The 21579-nt window shown below is 43.0% G+C and overlaps 1 protein-coding gene across 3 annotated transcripts; it reads left to right on the forward strand.

Annotated features, from left to right (window-relative positions):
• The first annotated feature begins 209 nt into the window (after positions 1-209).
• Positions 210-21371, forward strand: LOC143975654 (gamma-crystallin-3-like). 3 transcript variants are annotated; one of them, XM_077478147.1, is made up of 3 exons: positions 210-269; positions 3756-3998; positions 4447-4776. In XM_077478147.1, exons 1-3 carry the CDS (start codon positions 261-263, stop codon positions 4720-4722), a joined length of 528 nt encoding a protein of 175 aa, XP_077334273.1. In that variant the 5' UTR covers positions 210-260; the 3' UTR covers positions 4723-4776. The 3 variants fall into 3 exon arrangements, with proteins under 3 accessions (XP_077334273.1, XP_077334274.1, XP_077334272.1); XM_077478148.1 differs by lacking the exons at positions 3756-3998; positions 4447-4776 and adding exons at positions 19242-19484; positions 21054-21371 and having other exon boundaries at positions 230-269; XM_077478146.1 differs by lacking the exons at positions 210-269; positions 3756-3998; positions 4447-4776 and adding exons at positions 14982-15097; positions 19242-19484; positions 21054-21371.
• Positions 21372-21579: the final 208 nt, after the last annotated feature.

Here is a 21579-nt window from a genome sequence, read left to right on the forward strand (position 1 = left end):
AATGCATTCTAGACCACATGTGTCAAGCCGGTCTCTGTTCAGGTACGGTCAATGTGAATGCTGATTCACCCAGAAAGGTTCAAACAATAGAAACCAACCAAAGTTCAACACAGTAAAGGAAAAAGTCATTCATTCTTCACACAATGCATTGTGTCAACATGTGAGTGTGTAAGCAGCAGTAGAGGATGTATATAAGGACCAGTTTAACCAAGGCAGTTACTGGTGCAAACAGTGTGGAGCACATTGACAAATCAAGCAAAATGGCAAAGGTAAGGGCATACGAACACTTAGGGGCCTCATTCCAAATGCAAAACAGGTATCAGTAATTATTCTTCACTGGAGAATGTATAGTTCTTCGCATTGACTCCTGTTTTTTTATGTTTCATTTATAAAAGCTACAGTGGAAAGCCATTATGTTTTCTGTAGGACGATACGGAGTAGAGGCCAGTCACGTGACTTTGACAGGTCACATGATCAGGTCTACTAATGTCTTCACTTATTCACTTATACAACCTATGGCCTGCTTTGGAATTCTGCTAAGTAAATTTGGAAATAACTCTCTGCTTTATAGTTGTGCATTTTTTAAACGACAGTATGGTGGCAGTAGGTTGGGGTCCTGATTTTTATAAAACTAAAAATGAATCAATTTTTGATTCAAAAAATTCGAAGACGAAAGCCTTCATTAAATTGGTTTGATATTTTCTCATTCAGCCGGGGCACTGTATGAGAAAAAAAAACATTCAAATCCCCCATCTGTGCTAACAGCGTGGATGGAGGAATATCCACGGCTGTCTATTGTATTCAGGCAGCCGTGGCATCTGAATACAATGACGTTGCCCAAACAATAACTGGATCTGAAAGTTCAATCAAACATTTTCCACCTGACTTGTCAATTTTCAATGTAGGTTTAGTCAAGCCAGGTGCTGCTTTTAGGGCCGACCACAACTAGAATGATAAACCCAACCACAACTAGAATGATTACCCAGGAATCAGATCTATGGGGACCTAACTTTTATCTACATGTTTAGTAAGGAGAAATCCGTCTACTCAATTTCTACATGTTATTCTTCAGATCATATTAGACCTCCTTCTAAGATTTAACTACTATCTTGGTCCCCATAAAGGCCCCCCCCCCCCCTCCCCTTGTTTCATATCCAGATGATGGGTGTTAAAATATAAAGTCACATGAAAAGTAATCAATGGGGATATAAGGGGTCTAACTCTTCTCCACCCTATTCAAAAGTAAAGAAAAAAAAATGTTTTGATGTTGGGGTTTATCTAATTCTGAGCCTCAGTGTGTCCTTTTAGCCCTTGTACACACGGTCGGAGAATCCGTCGGAATGTGTCCTATCGGACCGTGTTGTCGGATAATCCGACTGTGTGTGGTATGCATCGGACTGTTTCCGTCGGAATATCCGTCGGACCAAATTTTCCAACATGTTGGAAATATTTTCTGACCAACTGCTCTGATAGGACATAGTCCGATCATGTGTAGCGAATTTTGATCGGACCAAGTGCCACGCATGCTCAGATCAAATTCCTACATCAAAGCTATTGGCTACTAGCCTGAACGTAGTCCCATCGTAACGAAATTACGTCATCACGTTCTGAATGATCGGATTTTTCGACAACTTAAGCCGCGTACACACGGGCGGACTGTCTGGCCTACTTATTCCGTCGAAACACATTTCAGCGGACAGTCCGCTCGTGTGTGGGCTTCAGCGGACTTTTTCAGCGTGCAGTCTGGCGGACTAAGTATTTCGGAATTTCCGTAATACTGTCCGTCGTACTCGCATTTCGGCGGACAATCCGCCCGTGTGTATGCCAGTCCGCCGTACTTTTGAAATGAGCGGACTTTTCCCGCCCGGAGAAAAGTCCGCTCATTTCGAGCGGGTATCCAGGTAGGCGGGCCCGCGAAGGAGATGTCGCTGGCCCCGCCGCCTGGTATGGACTTAAAGGGGAACCCCAACGCCGAAAAAAATCGGCGTGGGGGTCCCCCCCAAGTCCACAACAGACCCTTGTCCAAGCACGCTACCCGGCCGGCCAGGAAAGGGGGGCGAGCGAGCGCCCCCCCTCCTGAGCCGTACCAGGCGGCGTGCCCTCATCATGGGGGGTGCCTTGGGAAAGGGGAGGCCGCGCGGCCCCCCCACCCCAAAGCACCTTGTCCCCATGTTGATGAGGACAAGGGCCTCTTCCCGACAACCCTGGCTGTTGGTTGTCGGGGTCTGCGGGCGGGGGGCTTATCGGAATCCGGGAGCCCCCTTTAATAAGGGGGCCCCCGGATACCGCCCCCCCACCCTATGTGAATGAGTATGGGGTACAATGTACCCCTACCCATTCACCTGTAAAATAAAAGTACAAAAAAAAAAACACAACACACGAGATAAAATACTTTATTGCACAGCTCCGGGGGTCTTCCGTCTTCGGGGGTCTTCTCGCCGGACTCCTCCGCTATCTTCTTGTAGCTCTTTTGCTAGCGGAGGAGTCTGGCTTTCTTCCTCGCCGCCGGCCTCTTCTCCCGACTTCGGGGGTCTTGTCCCCCTCTTCGGTTCTTCTGCCGGGCCACCGCACCTTCTTATAGCTCTTTTACAGGTCTTCTGTCGCCGCCGCCGCCTTCCGTTCTTCTTCTTCCTCTTCTCCAGGAGATGTTGCCTCGACGATCTCTCCGGCCGGAATGCCAGGGATGCACTGCGCGGCCACTTATATAGGGACAAGGGGCGGTGTCACATGGCTTTATGTCACATGGGTTGGTGTCACATGGTGACCCCTCCCCCTTACGATGTCATAGTCCCCATGTGACATCAACCCATGTGACCAACCCAACCGCCTGTAAAAGAGCTATAAGAAGGCGCGGTGGCCCGGCAGAAGAACCGAAGAGGGGGACAAGACCCCCGAAGTCGGGAGAAGAGGCCGGCGGCGAGGAAGAAATAGGGTGGGGGGCCGGTATCCGGGGGCCCCCTTATTAAAGGGGGCTCCCGGATTCCGATAAGCCCCCCGCCCGCAGACCCAGACAACCAACGGCCAGGGTTGTCGGTAAGAGGCCCTTGTCCTCATCAACATGGGGACAAGGTGCTTTGGGGTGGGGGGGCCGCGCGGCCCCCCCTTCCCCAAGGCACCCCCCCATGTTGAGGGCACGCGGCCTGGTACAGCTCAGGAGGGGGGGCGCTCGCTCGCCCCCCTTTCCTGGCCGGCCGGGTAGCGTGCTCGGACAAGGGTCTGTTGTGGACTTGGGGGGGACCCCCACGCCGATTTTTTTCAGCGTTGGGGTTCCCCTTTAAGTCCATACCAGGCGGCGGGGTCAGCGACGTCTCCTTCGCGGGCCCCGCCTACCTGGAGACGCGCTTGAAATGAGCGGACTTTCCTCCGCGTGTGTGGGCGAGTCCGTTCATTTCAAAAGTAGGGCGGATAGTATGGCGGACTTAGTACGCCGTATTAGTCCGCTCAAAAAGTGGTGTGTGTGGTCAAGTCCGTTCATTCGAAAGTATGACGGACTGTCCGTCGGATTGTATGACGGACTAAGTAGGCCATACAGTCCGCCCGTGTGTACGCGGCTTTAGTCCGACCGTGTGTATGCAACAGTTTCGGACAAGATCCGACGGACAAAATCTGGCGGATTTGGTTGTCGAAATCTCAGACCGTGTACAGGGGCTTAGATATACAGTATACTGAGTATGAACAATCTATCCAATGAGTATAGCCAAGAGTAGAATTCTTTTTGAAGCTTAAAAATAAATTTCTACCCTTTTATTCCTCAGATTATCTTCTACGAGGACAGGAACTTCCAGGGTCGCTCTTACGAGTGCAGCTCTGAAAGCTCTGACCTGTCCTCATACTTCAGGCGCTGCAACTCCATCCATGTGGAAAGTGGGAACTGGATCCTATATGAGCTCCCCAATTACAGAGGACACCAGTATTTCCTCCATAGAGGAGAGTATCCTGACTTCCAGAAATGGATGGGCTACAATGACTCCATTAGATCTATTCGTCTGAGCCCCCAGGTAACTCAACACCTGTTTTCTCTATATTAAAAATTATTTTGTTTACTCAGTTTATTTATTTATTATTTTAGATACATATATAATAGAGATCAACTTCAGTGTCTTATTATTAATCGAACAGAAAGGACTGTCTTGTGAGAACCTTTTGGATCCTACATCTACAGTGGGTTCTTGTTTTGTTCCTGTGGTAATTCTTGGAGGGTGGTGACATCCCAGTGAATTTTTCTTTGGAATATATGGATAATGTTCTTTGAAGAGTGTTCTATGGAACTTTGTTCTATTGAACTTTGGCTGTCGTGATAGGACAGGAGATGGAAAGAGATGTTTGTGCTGGGTCCTAAATCCAAAACTTTGCTAAAAATGATTGGATTAGTGTTAGTTGTATGATCACTTGATTTTGTTGTTTATACTCCTTTTTGTATTATTGTGGTGTAATTTATTTTAACAGCACCAAGGTTCCTTCAGAATCAGGATCTACGAGAGAGAAGACTTCAAAGGTCAGGTGATGGACTTCACTGAGGATTGTCCCCATGTCCACGAGAGATTCCACTACCATGACATCCACTCTGTCCACATTCAGGAAGGCTACTGGATGTTCTATGAGGAGCCCAACTACAAGGGACGTCAGTATTACCTGAGACCTGGAGAATACAGGAGATACAGCGACTGGGGAGCCACAAACCCCAAAATTGGATCCTTTAGACGTCTCCACCATTTCTATTAAAATTACAGAATCATAACTTACAGTATTTTCTGCACAATAAACTTGGTTAAAATTGCTTGTGGTTATTACGTTTTTTTTTTGTAAATATTTAGTTATGTTTAAAGTAGACCTGAACCCAAACTGTAAAGTCTCTTTAATCTTTGTTAATGTAGTTTCAAGGGTTTTCAATCCTTTTAAATCAAAAGTAGTCATTAGGAAGATCCTTGCTTGTCCATGGAACAGCAAATGTATTTCAAATGTACTCCTGCGTTGTCACCCCATCACATCTCGTGACATGGTGGAGACTAGGGATGAGCTTCGCGTTCGAGTCGAACGTACGTTCGACTCGAACATTGGCTGTTCGTCCAATCGGCGAAATCCGAACTCTTGGTCCGTTCGCGTCAAAATTCGTGTGGCGCTCACGGCCCACAATGCACTGCGATAGCGCAGTGCATTGCTGGCTCATGATTGGCCAAGCATGCACTGTGACCCCGCATGCTTGGCCAATCGCAGCGCCAGCAGCGAGGAGAGCCATGATTGGCCACAGGCAGGATGCCTGTGGCCAATCATAGCTCAGGCTGTGTAGTGCACGCCCCACACTATATAAGGCCGCCATTGAGGCGGCCTCGTGTAGTGTGTTGGCATCTGAAGCAGTGGGTGTTCTGTGTACCTTCAACACAGTACACACCGATCGTTTTTGGCTGATTTCCTATCTTGCTCTTGTGTAGTGGTTATTGTCTGTGCCCTGACCGCAGTATACACCACTATATTCACCTCACCTATATAGCTAGTGATCTATCTTTAATAATAGAGCTTGCAGTCAGTAGTGTTAGGAGAGTGCGTGCTGTCTGCGTGCTCTGTACCCAGTACATACCGCTATAATCCACCTACATAGCTGTTCTCTATTTGAGCCCAATTGTCATCTGCAGGAGTTATTGGAAGTTGTGTGTGCCTCCAGCACAGCACAGTATACATCTGTATATACCCCTTTATCTCTGCTGTTTTCTGGTTATTGTCTGCGTGCCCTGACCGCAGTATACACCGTGATATTCACCTCAGCCTAAGGCCCAATTTTTCTGCCCCTGTTTAACAGGGGCGTTTAAGTACAATTTTTGATGCAATGCTTTGCAGCAGGGCTAATTCCAGCAAAAAAAATAGAGTATATGGAAGAGGTTGCAGTGTGGTAGCACCAGCAGCAGTGCCTAAGGCCAAATTTTTCTGCCCCTGTTTAACAGGGACATGTAATTACAATTCTTGATATAATATTTCACAGGAGGGCCCCTTCCTGTGCCCACCCAGAGTAACGGTGAGGACTTATAGTGTTGTGGCACCAGCACCACAACCACCAAAGGTCAATTTTTCTACCACTGTTCAACAATGGCATGTAATTACAATTCTTGATATAATCGTTCACAGCAGGGCGCTCCAGCGCCCACCAAGAGTCACTTTGAGGGCTTACAATGTTGTGGCAAAACCAACACCTTGTTCCGCCATTTCTGCAGAGCATATAGGGCAGGCCCCTACTTTCAAACATCCAACTTACAAACATCTCCTACTTGCAAACGCAAGGAGACAGCAGCAAGTGAGATGAAAAAAGATGGACGACAAAACAAATTATACAGGGGTGATAACCCTTCCCTATGTTTTCCAAAAAGCTTAAAAATAGTTTTTTTGACTGGAGCTACACTTTAAAAATGTACCAGTTGAAAATTACAAACAGATTCAACTTAACACAACAAACCTACACAGTCCCTGTCTTGTTTGCACCGCCTGTATACTGCTGTTCTGAGTATATAGGGCCTGGGGGCCACACGCATTTCCTTTTTTTTATATGGGTACGGGGTTCCCCTTAATATGCGTACAAGACCCAAATAGGCTGGTAATGGGCAGGGAGGGCTACCCATGCCATTTTTCTCAATGATTTTCAACCATATTGCAGGAACCAGATATAACATTAAAACCGCAAGCAGTTTTAAATGGTGTTATTTCCGTTTAATGACATTTTGTGCAGGGACTGTTCTAAACATGGGAAACACGTGGCACTTCACAGGCATACTACAGACACCCCCCAGGCACCATATTTAAAGGAATATTTCACTTTTTTTTTTCACTTTCATTGTCAGTAAAATCAGTGCTCCCGCCAAAACGGCCATTTTTAAAAACATTTTAGGCATTGACCCATGTCCCCTGGGGCAGGAGGCAGGTCCCCAAACCCTTTTTAGGACAGTATCTTGCATATTAGCCGTTAAAATTAGCACTTTCCATTTCGAACGTTCGAGTCCCATAGACTTCAATGGGGTTCTAACGTTCGTAACGAACGTGGGGTCCGTTCGAAAGTTCTGGTACGAACCGGAACCAGGGGGTGTTCGGCTCATCCCTAGTGGAGACTACAAACAGCTCTGCTAACACACATTATGCAACCATTGTCCACCATGGTCACTGTCCAGAAGTCCCAAGCAATAATGTGCAGCCAGTGTTGAGGTGAGTGCACATAAACAGGAATTTGATCTAAGAAGCTCCAGGAGATCAACAGGACTAAGATGCCAAAAGGGAATACAGAAGGGTGAACACAATATGCTATAGAAAAAAATGACGACTGGTCATTATACACAGTGCTTTAGAAAAGCCATAACAGACTCTCATCTAGGGTAAGAGTCTAGTATAGATGAAGACAATCCCCTTTGTTTACAACGAGAGGGAAGGGAAATGCTTTAATCTAATAAACAATCTTCTTTAAAAAAAAAAAAATATATATATATATATATATATATATATATATTATAATAATAATAATAATAATAATAATAATAATAATAATAATAATAATAATAAATTTTATTTATAATGCACTTTCCATCAAAAGACCTCAAAGTGCTACATAATTACAATAAAAACAAACAAACCGCTTAATTTACAAAACATTTGCTAAAAAGAAAAGTCTTCAACCCCTTTTTAAAATTTTCAGTAGACTGAGAAACCCTCAGACTATCAGGCAAAGCATTCCACAGACGTGGGGCAGCAGCACAAAAGGCCCTATCTCCCATGGTTTTCAACCTAGTGTTTGGAACCTCTAAACAATTCAAATTAGTTGAGCGAAGGGAACGCGGTAGATTTGGCAATCTAAGAAGTATATATGCGTATAAATAACATATTACCAAATATATTGGGGTGCTTGCCTTTACACACACATGAACGTTAATGGCATCCGAGTCTTAGTCCGTAGGGTTCAATATTGAGTTGGCCCGCCATTTGCAGCTGTAACAGCTTCAACTCTTCTGGGAAGGCCGTCCACAAGGTTTAGGAGGGTGTCTATGGGAAAGTTTGACCATTCTTCCAGAAGCGCATTTGTGAGGTCAGGCACTGATGTTTGACGAAAAGGCCTGGCTCGCAGTCTCCACACTAATTCATCCCAAAGGTGTTCTATCGGGTTGAGGTCAGGACTTTGTGCAGACCAGTCAAGTTCCTCCACCACAAACTCACTCATCCATGTCGTTATGGACCTTGCTTTGTGCACTGGTCCAAATCATTTGGTGGGAGGGAGATTATGGGGGTTGTTTTTCAGGGGTTGGGCTTGGCCCCTTAGTTCCAGTGAATGGAAATCTTAAGGCATCAACATACCAAGACATTTTGGATCATTTCATGCTCCCAACTTTGTGGGAACAGTTTGGGGATGTCCCCTTCCTGTTCCAACATGACTGCGCACCAGTGCACAAAGCAAGGTCCATAAAGACATGGATGAGCGAGTCCTGACCTCAACCCGGTAGAACACCTTTGGAATGAATTAGAGTTTAGACTGTGAGCCAGGCCTTCTCGTATAACATCAGTGCCTGACCTCACAAATGCCCTTCTGGAAGAATGGTCAAACATTCCCATAGACACTCCTAAACCTTGTTCCCAGAAGAGTAGAAGGTGTAATAGCTGTAACAGCTTCAACTCTTCTGAGAAGGAAATAAATAAAAGAATTGTGGGAAAAAACTCCCCATGCCTCTTACTAAATACCTTGGACTGTCTACTCTCCAAAAAAGGGGTCTGTACTGTCCTGACATTTCAGGGCCTCAAGAAATGAAATAGGCCATCAGTACATCAGGTGTGATCACATTTTTAATGTTTTGCACCATAGCTTGTGAACTTTATAACTTTCACACAGACCAAATTATATACACTACTTTGGGTTACCTTTACTAAAGATATGCAGCAGTATCACTTTTGGCCCAAATGTATGAACATTTTTTTTTTATTTGCAAAATTTTATAATAGAAACTAAAAAAAAAAATTATTATTATATATTTTTTTTAAATATCGCTCTTTTTTTACTTATATTGCAAAAAATAATTAAAACCCAGTGGTGATTAAATACCACGAAAAAGAAAGCTCTATTTGTGTGAAAAAAAAATTATACAAATTTTGTTTGGGTACAGTGTGGCATGACTGAGTAATTGTGATTCAAAGTGTGAGAGTGCTGAAAGATGAAAATTGGTCTGGGCAGGAAGGGGGTATAAGTGCCCTGTATTGACGTGGTTAATATAATAATAATATAATGTAATATAATATAATAATAATAATAATAATAATAATAATAATAGAAATTGCGGTTGTCACATACAAAGTCCAATAACCCATGCCACCAAAAAGTTGTATGGGCCTATATAGGCTTGTAGGATGATTCTTGGTGCTAGTGGAGATCTCTTTCCAAACCAATCTATCTGACATGTAAGTCCATTTAAGATATTGTTAGGTGTGTATGATATGCCGTAATTGATGATTTTTTTTGTCAATATTTTTTATTTGTAAAACTGTCTATCTAGTATATTCATATTGTATTTTACAATTTCAGAGGTGGTTACAGTCCCTGATGAAGATTTTTTTGTATGCACTTTTCGAAACGCGTTGGTCTTTTCCACTACTTTTCATCTTCTGTCATCTGCTCGGATGGTTTCATGATTGTAGTAGGATTGTCGCCGCTTCTGTCCATTTTTGTATAATATTATTGGAATATATGTACATATAGTTTTCTTGTGGTTCCTTCCATAAGAATTTTATACAGTTTGTGTATTAATAAAATTATATTTTTTCATTTTTTTATATATATTTCCTGTTTAATTGCCTTAAAAATCCCATTTTGGAGGTCTTTCTTCTCACCAAAAAGTTGTATATCAGACTACCAGAGGTAAAATTCAATCCACATAAATTGTGATAGTTTAGGAAAAACATTAATTATTAAATGGGGAAAAATATGAATAAAGAATAAAAAAATTATTATATAAAAAAATAAAAGGTTTTATACTAAACAAATTAAATTACAGAGGCAATAAATAATATTCCAGATAAAATAAATATAATACAATATAATATAATATAATATCATATAATTATTGTGTAGGTTGGCCAATACCGATCATGTTGCTTCTTTTTCCATAATAAAGCAATAAACTCCTTTATTCAATGTTGGACAGCAGTGACAATAATATTATTTTTTCAGTCTTTCAATTACACCCCACCTTGTAGGCACATTTTGTAAAATTTTTTTTCTCATATAAAAAAAAAAATATATATATATATAGCTAAACTCATGTAACTGTTTATAGAAGCATTAATATTCTTAAAAATGTAAAAAAAAAAACACATTTGAAAAAATAAATAATAATAATTACCTTACAAGAAACCCCTGTTGCTAGGCAGTTTTCCTAATCTGCCTCTTCTTCGATCTTCTCTCCTCCTCGCGTTGCATTCTGGGTAATGGGGCGCTCTGTGTTTCCTATAACACAACGCGTCCCATTCACAAAGCACCGCGTGACTTGTGCATGCATAGTAGGAAACGGGCAGTGAAGCCGCAAGGCTCCACTGCCCGTTTCCCTTAGTGAGCATGGCACTGGAGTCACTAGTAGACATGTGCAATTCGTGTCATTACAAATTATTTTTTTAACACATTTTGACAAATTCATTCATATAGAAAAATCCGAAATAACAAAAACTCCTTTTAACAAATTTTTTCAAACATTCTTAAATTCGAATATTTAAAAATTCATAAATTTCTAAATTCTTAAATTTGTAAATTTGAATATATGGAAATTCAAAATTCGAAAACCCAAAAATGTGAAAATCTGGAATAATAACTAATAATAACTTAACTATTACTAACTATTAAATTATAGGTATTGAAATTTCCTTTCAAATTTGGCTATTAATGAACGTAATGAATACACATTTATCTAAAGTTAGAAATTTTCTGAAAAAACGAATGCCATATCTAAACAAATGGAACGTGACAAATTTATAATAATAAATAACAATAATAATTATTGTTATTATTTATTATTAATTCATTCCTCTCCATTTGTTTAGCTGGGGCATTCGTTATTTCGGAAAATTCGTAACTTCAGATAAATTCTTATTGGTTACATTCATTAACAGTCAAATTTGAAAGGAAATTCCAATACCAATAATTTAATAGTTAGTTATTATGAGTTAGTTATTCTTTAAAATTTCTGAATTTACGAATTTTGGAATTCTCGAATTTACAAATTTTCTAATTTATGAATTGCAATCATAACGAATGATTTGAAAAATGAAAAAAATAAATAAACTTGAATGAAACGAAAGCGAAAAAAAAATTTGGCAGCGCACATATCTAGTCACTAGGGTTGGTGTCACCTGGTGTGATAAAACAATCCAATAATTTTTGCAACCTGTATTATGGGTGTTGTTAACTTTTCTCTGATACTCGCAGCAGATTGCAAGGGCAGTGCATCTGGAATGCGGCGTGCAAAGTCTCACGGGAGCGTGGATTTACCACACCGAATTCTAGAGTAAAAGTCCCGCCTCCTGGGTCTTCTCCTATGATAGACTTCACACTGGTCCATTTTCCCGGCACTGGACTATTGTGCTGTACATCATAGGAGCCAATTCAGGAACAGCATTTTGTTTGGCAGCGGTCAGTATAGCATGAAGACACCGGCGTCTCAACTCCAAGCGGTGATAAATCCCCTCTCTATCTGCTCCGGCCAGCTCTCCTCCCCATTTAGACTGTGAACGGATGCAGTGTGTTACAGGTTTTTATAATGACTGATTGCTTCTCCACCACTTCCGCCGGCCCTACATGTCTGCGGCGGAAGAGGTGCAGCCTTTCAGCGGACATTAGAACGCCCCCACCCGGCCCAGTCGGCCCCTGGTGTCTAATCGGTGTCACCCGGGTGCAATCTCCACCCCCCATAGAAACATCACATCATAGAGCTTCTGGGACCACCATGGCCTGTATACATGCTAAACCATACAAGACTCCAAGGCAGAAGAAAAAGCATGTAGAAGCTTGTTTAAAGTTTGCTGCACAACATTTAGACAAGCCTGTGAAATATTGGGAGAGGACAGTCTGGTCAGATGAGACCAAAATTGAACTCTTTGCTACAATACACACCATGTCTGGAGGTCATATGGCACATCACCCCAGAAACACCCCCATACCAACAGTGAAGTGTGGCGGTGGGAACATCATGGTGTGGGCCTGTTTTTCATCCTACAGTACCGAAAAATAGAGTTGGGCTGAGCACCCCCCAGTTCACTTCATACCAAAACTTCCAAACATGGAAAAAGTTTGCATCCAAGCACGGGCCCCCCAGATCCCAGCCCCCCTCCCCTTTATTTTTTACACTTTTTTGGTGAATGGGTAGGGGTATTATGTACCCCATACTCATGCACATGGGGGAGTGGGATCTGGGGACCTCCTTGTTAAAGAGGGATTCCAGATTCCAACAAGCCCCCTGCCTGCATACTCCCACAATCACAGTCCATTGTTGTGGGGAAGAGGCCCTCCCCTGCCCCAAAGCACCTCCACATGTTGAGGGCATGTGGCCTGGTATAGTTCAGGAGAGGGAGGCATTTGCTCACCTCCCCCATTCCTGACCTGCCAGGCTGTTTGCTCGGATAGGGGTCTGGTATGGAGTTTGGGGAAGACCCCATGACATTTTTTATTTTTTTTATTTTTGTGGGGAGGGGGCCGTGTTTTTTAAAAAAGTTAGTGTGGAGTTCCCATTTAAATCCATACCAGACCCAAATGGATCATTTTTTTCACATTTTTCTATTGCCAGCAATTTCTTTTTGTTCATTCAGCTGTCAGCAGGGAAGCCCATTGACAGCTGATGACTCATTTGTTGTTAAGGACGCAGCGGCTGGCTTCCTGGCCTGCTCCTTAACCACTTAAGGACCGCCTCACGCCGATGTACGTCGGCAGAATGGCATGGCTGGGCACAAGCACGTACCTGTACGTTGCTCTTTAAGTACCCAGCCGTGGGACGGGAGCGCGTCGCCGGTGGCGTGCTCCTGACCCGATCATAAGCTCCATGACCGTGGCCGCAGGACCAGCAGACCTGACGCCGCTGGTGTCCCGTGATCGGATCACAGAGCTGAAGAACAAGGAGAGGTCTGTGTAAACAAACCTCTCCCCATGCTTCCTACTGTGGCTGTCACTGATCGTCTGTTCCCTGATATAGGAAAAGACGATCAATGATGTCACATGCCAGGCCACGCCCCCTACAATAAAAAAAAAACATAACGTCATACATAACCCCTACACTGCCCCCTAGTGGTTAACTCCTTCACTGCCAGTGTCATTTACACAGCAATCAGTGCATTTAAATTGCACTGATTGCTGTATAAATGACAATGGTCCCAAAAATGTGCCAAAAATGTCCGATGTGTCCGCTATAATGTCGCAGTCACAATAAAAATCGCTGATCGCCACCATTACTAGTAAAAAAAAAATATTAATAAAAATGCCAGAAAACGATCCCCTATTTTGTAAACGCTGTAACTTTTGCACAAACCAATCAATACTTGCTAATTGCGATTTTTTTTACCAAAAATATGGCGAAGAATACGTATTGGCCTAAACCGAGGAAAAAAATATATATTTTTTGGGATATTTATTATAGCAAAAAGTAAAAATATTGCATTTTTTTCAAAATTGTCGCTATATTTTTGTTTATAGCACAAAAAATAAAAACCGCAGAGGTGATCAAATACCATCAAAAGAAAACTCTATTTGTGGGAAAAAAGGTACGCCAATTTTGTTTGGGAGCCACGTCGCACGACCGCGCAATTGTCAGTTGAAGCGACGAATCGCAAAAAGGGGCTTGGTACTTTGGCTGCAAATTGGTCCGGGCCTTAAGTGGTTAAAGTGGTCGTAAACCCTTTACAACCACTTTAATCGGTCAGGTGCATTGCTTCGATCAATCAGGGCTTAGAAAGCACTGTGCAGCGCATTTGCCCAGAACTGGCAAACAGGTGATGTTCGGGCCGTACTTGTGCTCGGTCCGAACCGCTCATCCAACATTACTGGCAAACTTCATATCATTGAAGGAAGGATGAATGGAAAAATGGACCAAGACATTCTTGATAAAAATCTGCTGCCATCTACCAGGATGATGACGATGAAACGAGGGAGGACCATTCAGCAAGACAATGATCCCAAACACAAAGCCAAGGAAACTCTCAATTAGAGTTAAAGAAAAAAAAATAAAGCTGCTAGAATGGCTCAGCCCTGTTAAACCGCTGTATGGTCTTGGCCACCGTGCTGCAGCTCAGTTTCAGGGTCTTGGCAATCTTCTTATAGCCTAGGCCATCTTTATGTAGAGAAACAATTCTTTTTTTTCAGATCCTCAGAGAGTTCTTTGCCATGTGGTGCCATGTTGGACTTACAGTGTCCACTATGAAAGAGTGAGAGCGATAACACTCAATTTAACACATTTGCTCCCCCTTCACACCTGAGACCTTGTAACACTAATGAGTCACATGACACCAGGGGTGTAAAATGGCTGAATGGGTCCAATTTGGACATTTTCACTTAGGGGTGTACTCACTTTTGTTGCCAGCGGTTTAGACATTAATGGCTGTGTGTCGAGTTATTTTGAGGGGACAGCAAATTTACACTGTTATACAAGCTGTACACTCACTACTTTACATTGTAGCAAAGTGTCATTTCTTTAGTGTTGTCACATGAAAAGATAGAAAAAAAATATTTACAAAAATGTGAGAGGTGTACTTACTTTTATTAAATACTTATATATATATATATATATATATATAGATATAGATAGATACATACACACACACACACACACATACACAAAGACATACGTATACACATTCTAGTCCATGTGTGTCAGCCTTGTCTCTGTTCATGTATGGTAAATTTGAATGCTGATTCACCCAGAAGGGTTCAAACAATAGATACCAACCAAAGTTCAACACAGTAAAGGGGAAAAAGCCATTCGTTCATCACCTAATGCACAATGTCAGCATGTGAGTGTGTAAGCAGTAGAGGATGTATATAAGGACCAGTTTCAACAAGGCGTTTACTGGTGCAGTGTGGAACACATCGACAAATCAAAGCAAAATGGGAAAGGTAAGGGCATAAGAAGACTTAGGGCCCCAGTGAGTAGGGATGGTCTGGAAGTTCGAGTCGACGTAAGTTCGTCTCAAACATCCACTGTTTGTTCACTGAACAAACATATGAGGCGTTTGCGGCAAATTCATGCACCGCAGGGCGCCCCATAGATCGCAGTGCATTAAAGGCTGCTGATTGGCCAAAGCATGCACCTGACCTGCATGCTTTTGGCCAATCACAGCTCAATCTGCTGTGGGAGCCACGATTGGCCAAAAGGAGGTGAATGTAAAGGAGTGCCCGAAATGCAGTAATTGTGAAATAAAAACGCCTTTTTTGGAGTACCGAAGGTAGAATATAGCCAATGCGTTTCGGGAGACAAAGGACTCCACCTTCCTCAGGGCTGCTGTTTAAATATGGATCCCATTAGGGTCTGTCTGGGACCAGAGCATCAGGTCTGGGGAAGTCCGACTTTCAGCTGAGGATTGAGAGGCTGCCTCTCAAGCCTCAGCTATGGGCGCGACCACCTGACCACACCCTGAGGTAGCAGCCCACACCCCAGGGTTGTCCAGAAGAGGCTTTTGTCTCCATCAAGATGGGGACAAGGTGCTTTGGGGGGACCCCAAAGCACCCTTCCTCATGTTGAGGGCAAGCAGCCTGGAGGGGCTGTTCCCCTGGGGGAGGGACCACACGCTGTTTTTTTCCTTATTTTATATCTATATTGATCTATATTGCAGGGGGCCGCCAAAACATTACAGCTGCGAGCAAGTTTAAATGACATTTTTCCTTTAGAAATGTAATTTTTCTGTGGCACTGTTCTACACATCGCACATATGTGCCACTTTACAGGCAGACTAAGGGGGCCTCAGGCATGATATTTAACCACTTCAATACTGGGCACATTCCCCCCTTCCTGCCCAAGTCAATTTTCAGCTTTCAGCGCTGCCGCTTTTTAAATGACAATTGCGCGGTCATACAACACTGTACCCAAAACAAAATTGTTATTCTTTTGTTCCTACAAATAGAGCTTTTGGTGGTGTTTGATCACATCTGTGATTTTAATTTTTTTCGCTCTAAACCAAAAAAGACAGAAAAGTTTTTCTTTGTTTTGGCTATAAAATTTTGTAAATAAATAGGTTTTCTCCTTCACTGATGGGCATTGATGATACCTGGTGGTCCTGGGTGGGCAACCAGGTACCCTTGGAGGGGCTGCGCTGATAATCAATCAGCATAGACCCCCTTGTCAGGAGAGCAGCTGATCGGCTCTCCACTACTCGCTTCTGTCAGACGTGATATAGGAAAAGCCGATACATGTCTCTTCCTATTTACGCTGTGATTAGCTGTGATTGGACACAGCTGATCATGTGGTAAAGAGCCTCCATCAGGAGCCGTTTACAGAGATCGGTCACCGAACGCCACGCTGTATGCCCCCACAGGCGTGTGCCGGCTTGTTATCCTGATCGCGTCCTATGCATCGGCGTCACTAAAGTAGGGCCAGAGGGGGCCATGATCCCCCCAACATTATGCTGTGCCCCCTCATGTGCCCCCCCCTATTAAAATTGGTCGCTATCAGCTGTGTAGGAGATGCACGTAATGTGGCCACATTACATGCATCTCCTACACAGCTGATAGTGACCGGTGGCTACTGTAAACAAACAAGCAATCTTTTATCAACCGTATGTTAGTAGGTTTTCTTTCTTCAATAAAGCATACTTATATTACGTACTACACCATGGATGTGTCTCTTTTCCCAACATATATATAAACGGGGACATAACACAATTGGAAGAGCGAACATCTCCCAGCGCAAAACCAGCCAACGCCAGACAGCAGCACAGTGGCTTATACTGTGGAGGTCTATCCACCCCAACTGGGGTAAGATTTCTGGTGAGGGCAACCACATTATCAAATCAATGAGGAGCGCACCGGGGGAAGTTTTCTCTATTGAGGATATCAAGCACTCCTGCACTAGTCACCTTTCCCTATCCTTATGTGGGACTTTTTATTAATCATCTTTCAATTGAATTAATTTAATCATTTTTTATTTATCTATTGGCACTTTATTATGAGTACAAACATTGATATATATTATTTATAATTGTCAATTTAAGCACTTTGTATTGGCACCATTTTATAAAGTTGTATGTATGAATTTTGGGTTTTTAGGCACATAGAGTATATGTGTTTGTATAAGTAGGTATACATATAATTTTTTTTTTTCTTCAAATTAATCGCATCACGATTTTTCACTGAAATAATTTTTCCCAAGTTAGCAACATACGCACAATTTTTATATCACGTTTAGGTCATTCATTTCCATATAGAGTTGCACATACCTAAGGATCCAATTTAAATTTTGGGTGGTGAGTGGTGTTTTATCACGACATAGATGTTTTAGGTATAGCGCCAAAATCAAATCTACTCCCTTTTATTCTTGGTTACATCACCCCCCCCCCCCCAATTCTGGGAGGAGGTATTAAGTAGAGGCAGCTCTTACCAATCTCCCTGTTCCGGGTCTAGTCCATAGCGCAACTTTATTTGTTTTTTTCATGCTACTCATGTATGCGTTCCCTTTTGCGCGCAAGCTCAGCAGGACAGGGTACGTTTAAAAAAAAAATCTTATTTATTTTACCTTTTTTTTTACACTGTTGTTTTAAAAACAATTGTGTCACTTTTATTCCTATTACAAGGAATATAAACAGAAATAGAAAAAAAGCATGATAGGACCTATTAAATATGAGATCTGGGGTCAAAAAAAATCTCAGATCTGATATTTACACTAAAATGCAATAAGAAAAAAATGGCCCTTTAAGAGCTATGGGTAGAAGTGACGTTATGACGTCGCTTCCGCCCTGCCATGATATGGAGACGGGTGTGGGGCCATCTTCACCTCACTCGTCTCTATATTCAGCAAGAAAGAGCAATCCGATCACCTCCACCACTGCCGATGGCTCTGGTAAGAGGCAAAGGGCACTGGAGCGTGGCGGGAGGGGGGGGGGGCGCCTCTCCCGCCGCCGATAAAAGTGATCTCACGGCGAATCTGCAGCAGAGACCACTATTATCGGAAACCAGGACGCCAGCCGAAGAAGAAGATACTGTGGTTATGACAGCTAGCTGCTGCCATAACAATGATATTCCTCTTCAAAGTTAGGACATATATTGGCATGCGGCAGTCCGGAAGTGTTTTTTTTGCATTGATACATGACCCCTGGGGCACGACCCGGGTCCCCAAACACTTTTATACGGCAATAACTTGCATATAAGCCTTTAAAATGAACACCTTTTATTTTTCATGTTTGTGTCCCATAGACTTTAATATGGTTCCCATGTTCACTAGAACTGTTTGGCTGTTCACGGTGTTCACGTTGTTCTGGTACAAACCGAACCTGGGGGGGGGGTGTTTGGCCCATTCCTACCAATGAGTAAGTGGAGGGTGGGTATCGCTGCATAGTTACTCCACAGTGAGTCCTGTTTTTTTATGTTTCATTTATTAAAGCTTCATTGGGAAGCCATGATGTTTTCTGTAGGTGGAGTTGGAGTAGAAGCCAGCCACAATATTCTTCTTTTAACCTCAAATCATTTGAACAACCCATGGCTGGCTTTGGAATTCTACTAAGCAGATTTTTACAGGACTTCTCCTTGCTTTAGAGTTGTGCATTTTTTTTAAACTGCAGTATGGTGGCAATAGGTTGGGGTACTGGTTCTCTAAAATTAAAACTAATTACCTAATTGTGATTTTCTGTGCATCAAGATGACTAAAAACCTCCATGTATGGCTTGATTTTTATTTATTCTTTTCTCATTAAGCCCGTGGACTGAATAAGAGAAAATCATTCAGTTCCTCCATTCGTGATAACAGCATGGATGGAGGCATGGAGGATGGAGGCAGCCACCACACCTATACAGAATAACGTTGCCAAACAATGACTTTCTCTTCAAGTTCAATTGATAATTTTTCAAATTTGTCAGGTGGTGCTTTTAGGGTCAACTATGACTTGAATGATTGGGCAAGAATCAGATGAAATTCAAGCCATCTATCTGATACCTAACTTGTATCTACTGTATATATAGTATACTGAGTATGGAAAATGTATCCAAGAAGTATAACCAAGAAGTAGAATTCCTTTTGAAGCTCAAAACTACATTTCTGCCCTCTTATTCCTCAGATCATCTTCTACGAGGACAGGAACTTCCAGGGTCGCTCCCACGAGTGTAGCTCTGAATGTTCTGACCTGTCCTCAAACTTCAGACGCTGCAACTCCATCCGCGTGGAAAGTGGGAACTGGATCCTGTATGAGCAACCCAACTACAGAGGACACCAATACTTCCTCCACAGAGGAGCGTATCCTGACTTCCAGCAGTGGATGGGCTACAATGACTCCATTAGATCTGGTCGTCTGAGTCCCCAGGTAATAACATAGAAATTGACATTGTCAAGGTCTCTAGAATACATCTAGAAAACTTCTTCTAAACTTTTTATTACGTTAATATATTTCAGTATAGATTAAGGAGTAAAATCATCTTGATGCCTGAAATCCACACACATTGCTCAAACAACACAAATTAAAGCATATACACTAAGGCAGTGATCATCAACCCTCTCCTCAGGACCCACTAACAGGCCAGGTTTTATGTATTACCTTGGGGAGATGCAGACTTGAATACTGCAATCACTGAGCAGCAATTAATATCACCTGTGATGTATTTCAGTTATTTTGCAAACCTGGCCTGTTAGTGGGCCCTGAGGACAGGGTTGATGACCATTGCACTAAGGGTCCATTCACACAGGGGCAACACGACTTTCAACACGACTTTTGGAGGCAACTTGGACACGACCTGACCACGACTTGGGGTGACTTACAATACGACTTTAAGTCGCCCCAGGCCAGGCAACTTTTGCCGCGGCCAATCAGAGAATGAGCTCTCAAGGGGAAACTCCACGCCAAATCTATTAGAAAAAAAATTGGCGTGGGTTCCCCCTCCGAGAGCATACCAGGCCCTTAGGTCTGGTATGGATTTGAAGGGGAACCCCCTACGCCGAAAAAATGGCGTACCCTTGCCGGCCGGGTAGCGTGCTCAGATAAGGGTCTGGTATGGATCAAGGCACCCCCCATGTTCAGGGCGCGCGGCCTGGTACGGCTCAGGAGGGGGGGCGCTCGCTCGTCCCCACCCCCTTTCCTGGCCAGCTGGGTAGCGTGCTCGGATAAGGGTCTGGTATGGATCTGGGGGGGGGGGCCCTATGCCATTTTTTCGGCGTAGGGGGTTCCCCTTCAAATCCATACCAGACCTAAGGGCCTGATATGTTCTTGGAGGGGGAACCCACTCCAAATTTTTTAAATAAATTTGGCGTGGAGTTCCCTCTTGAGAGCTGATAATTCTGTCAGAGTCGCCTCCGTATAGACGGAGATCCAACTTGGAGGCGACCTCCATTGAAATCAATGGGTACCCGTCGCCTACAAGTCGGATTGAAGTAGTACAGGAACCTTTTCTGAAGTCGGAGCGACTTCAGTAGTGTGCATTAAGACGGCTCTCATTCACTTACATTGATTTTTAAATGTTGTCCGACCTGAGGCGACTAGGGGCGACCTGAAGTTGGATCTGAGTTGCCCCTGTGTGAACGGACCCTAAGGGAAGAACTGTGATTGGAGGTATGGGACAGTTTACCAATCAAGCCAGTACCAAAGAGATATCTTGAGCTAGTGGTCCTGAGTAGCGTTACTTCACCATTTAGAGTAGACATTGATAAGAGCGGGACATGCAGTCAGTATTCAGATCTGCACTCACCACACGTGTCCTTGGGTTCAAGGACAGCAATAAAGATGTGGGAGGCACTGAATTATTCCCTAGTCCAAAAAATCCAAAACTCTACTTAAAATGATCTGTTTGGTGTATACAGTATACAGTTTGATCACTTTGCCTCTGTTATTAATACTCTTTTTTTTTTTTTTTTTTTATTATGGTGTAACCTATTTTAATAGCACGAAGGATCATTCAGAATCAGGATCTACGAGAAAGAAGACTTTAGAGGTCAGATGATGGAATTCACCGAGGATTGTCCTCATGTCTATGAGAGGTTTCGCTATCATGACATCAACTCTGTTCATGTCCAAGATGGCTACTGGATGTTCTATGAGGAGCCCAACTACAAGGGACGTCAGTATTACCTGAAACCTGGAAAGTACAATAGACACAGCGACTGGGGAGCCACAAGCCCCAGAATTGGGTCCTACAGACGTCTCCAACATTTTTAAGTTATAGTAAGGTGACTTTCCTACAATAAACATGTGAAAAAATAATGAGGTGTGTTCGTTTTATGTATGTACTTATTCAACTTACTGCCATAAAAAAGAATTTTAATAAGCAAAGAAGACCTGAAAACCTTTGGCTTTGGGAACAAATCAAACCATGAAAGGAAAACATTTCTGTGGACTAAAGAAAATGTAACATGGGGCCGCTTTTATTGGTGGACATGGTGAAAGGTGAGTGTTATTAAAGGACATAGTA

The sequence above is a fragment of the Lithobates pipiens genome, unplaced genomic scaffold, assembly GCF_037356315.1.
Source record: "Lithobates pipiens isolate NorthernLeopardFrog02 unplaced genomic scaffold, aLitPip1_a1.2 Scaffold_13, whole genome shotgun sequence".
Lineage (NCBI taxonomy): Eukaryota > Metazoa > Chordata > Amphibia > Anura > Ranidae > Lithobates > Lithobates pipiens.

Bases quoted from the DNA above. Each gene is read 5' to 3' on its own strand.
- LOC143975654 (XM_077478146.1), top strand. From the start codon at position 15,017: ATGTATATAAGGACCAGTTTCAACAAGGCGTTTACTGGTGCAGTGTGG. The intron at 15,098-19,241 runs GTAAGGGCATAA...CTTATTCCTCAG, and splicing joins ATCAAAGCAAAATGGGAAAG to ATCATCTTCTACGAGGACAG. The intron at 19,485-21,053 runs GTAATAACATAG...CTATTTTAATAG, and splicing joins CTGGTCGTCTGAGTCCCCAG to CACGAAGGATCATTCAGAAT.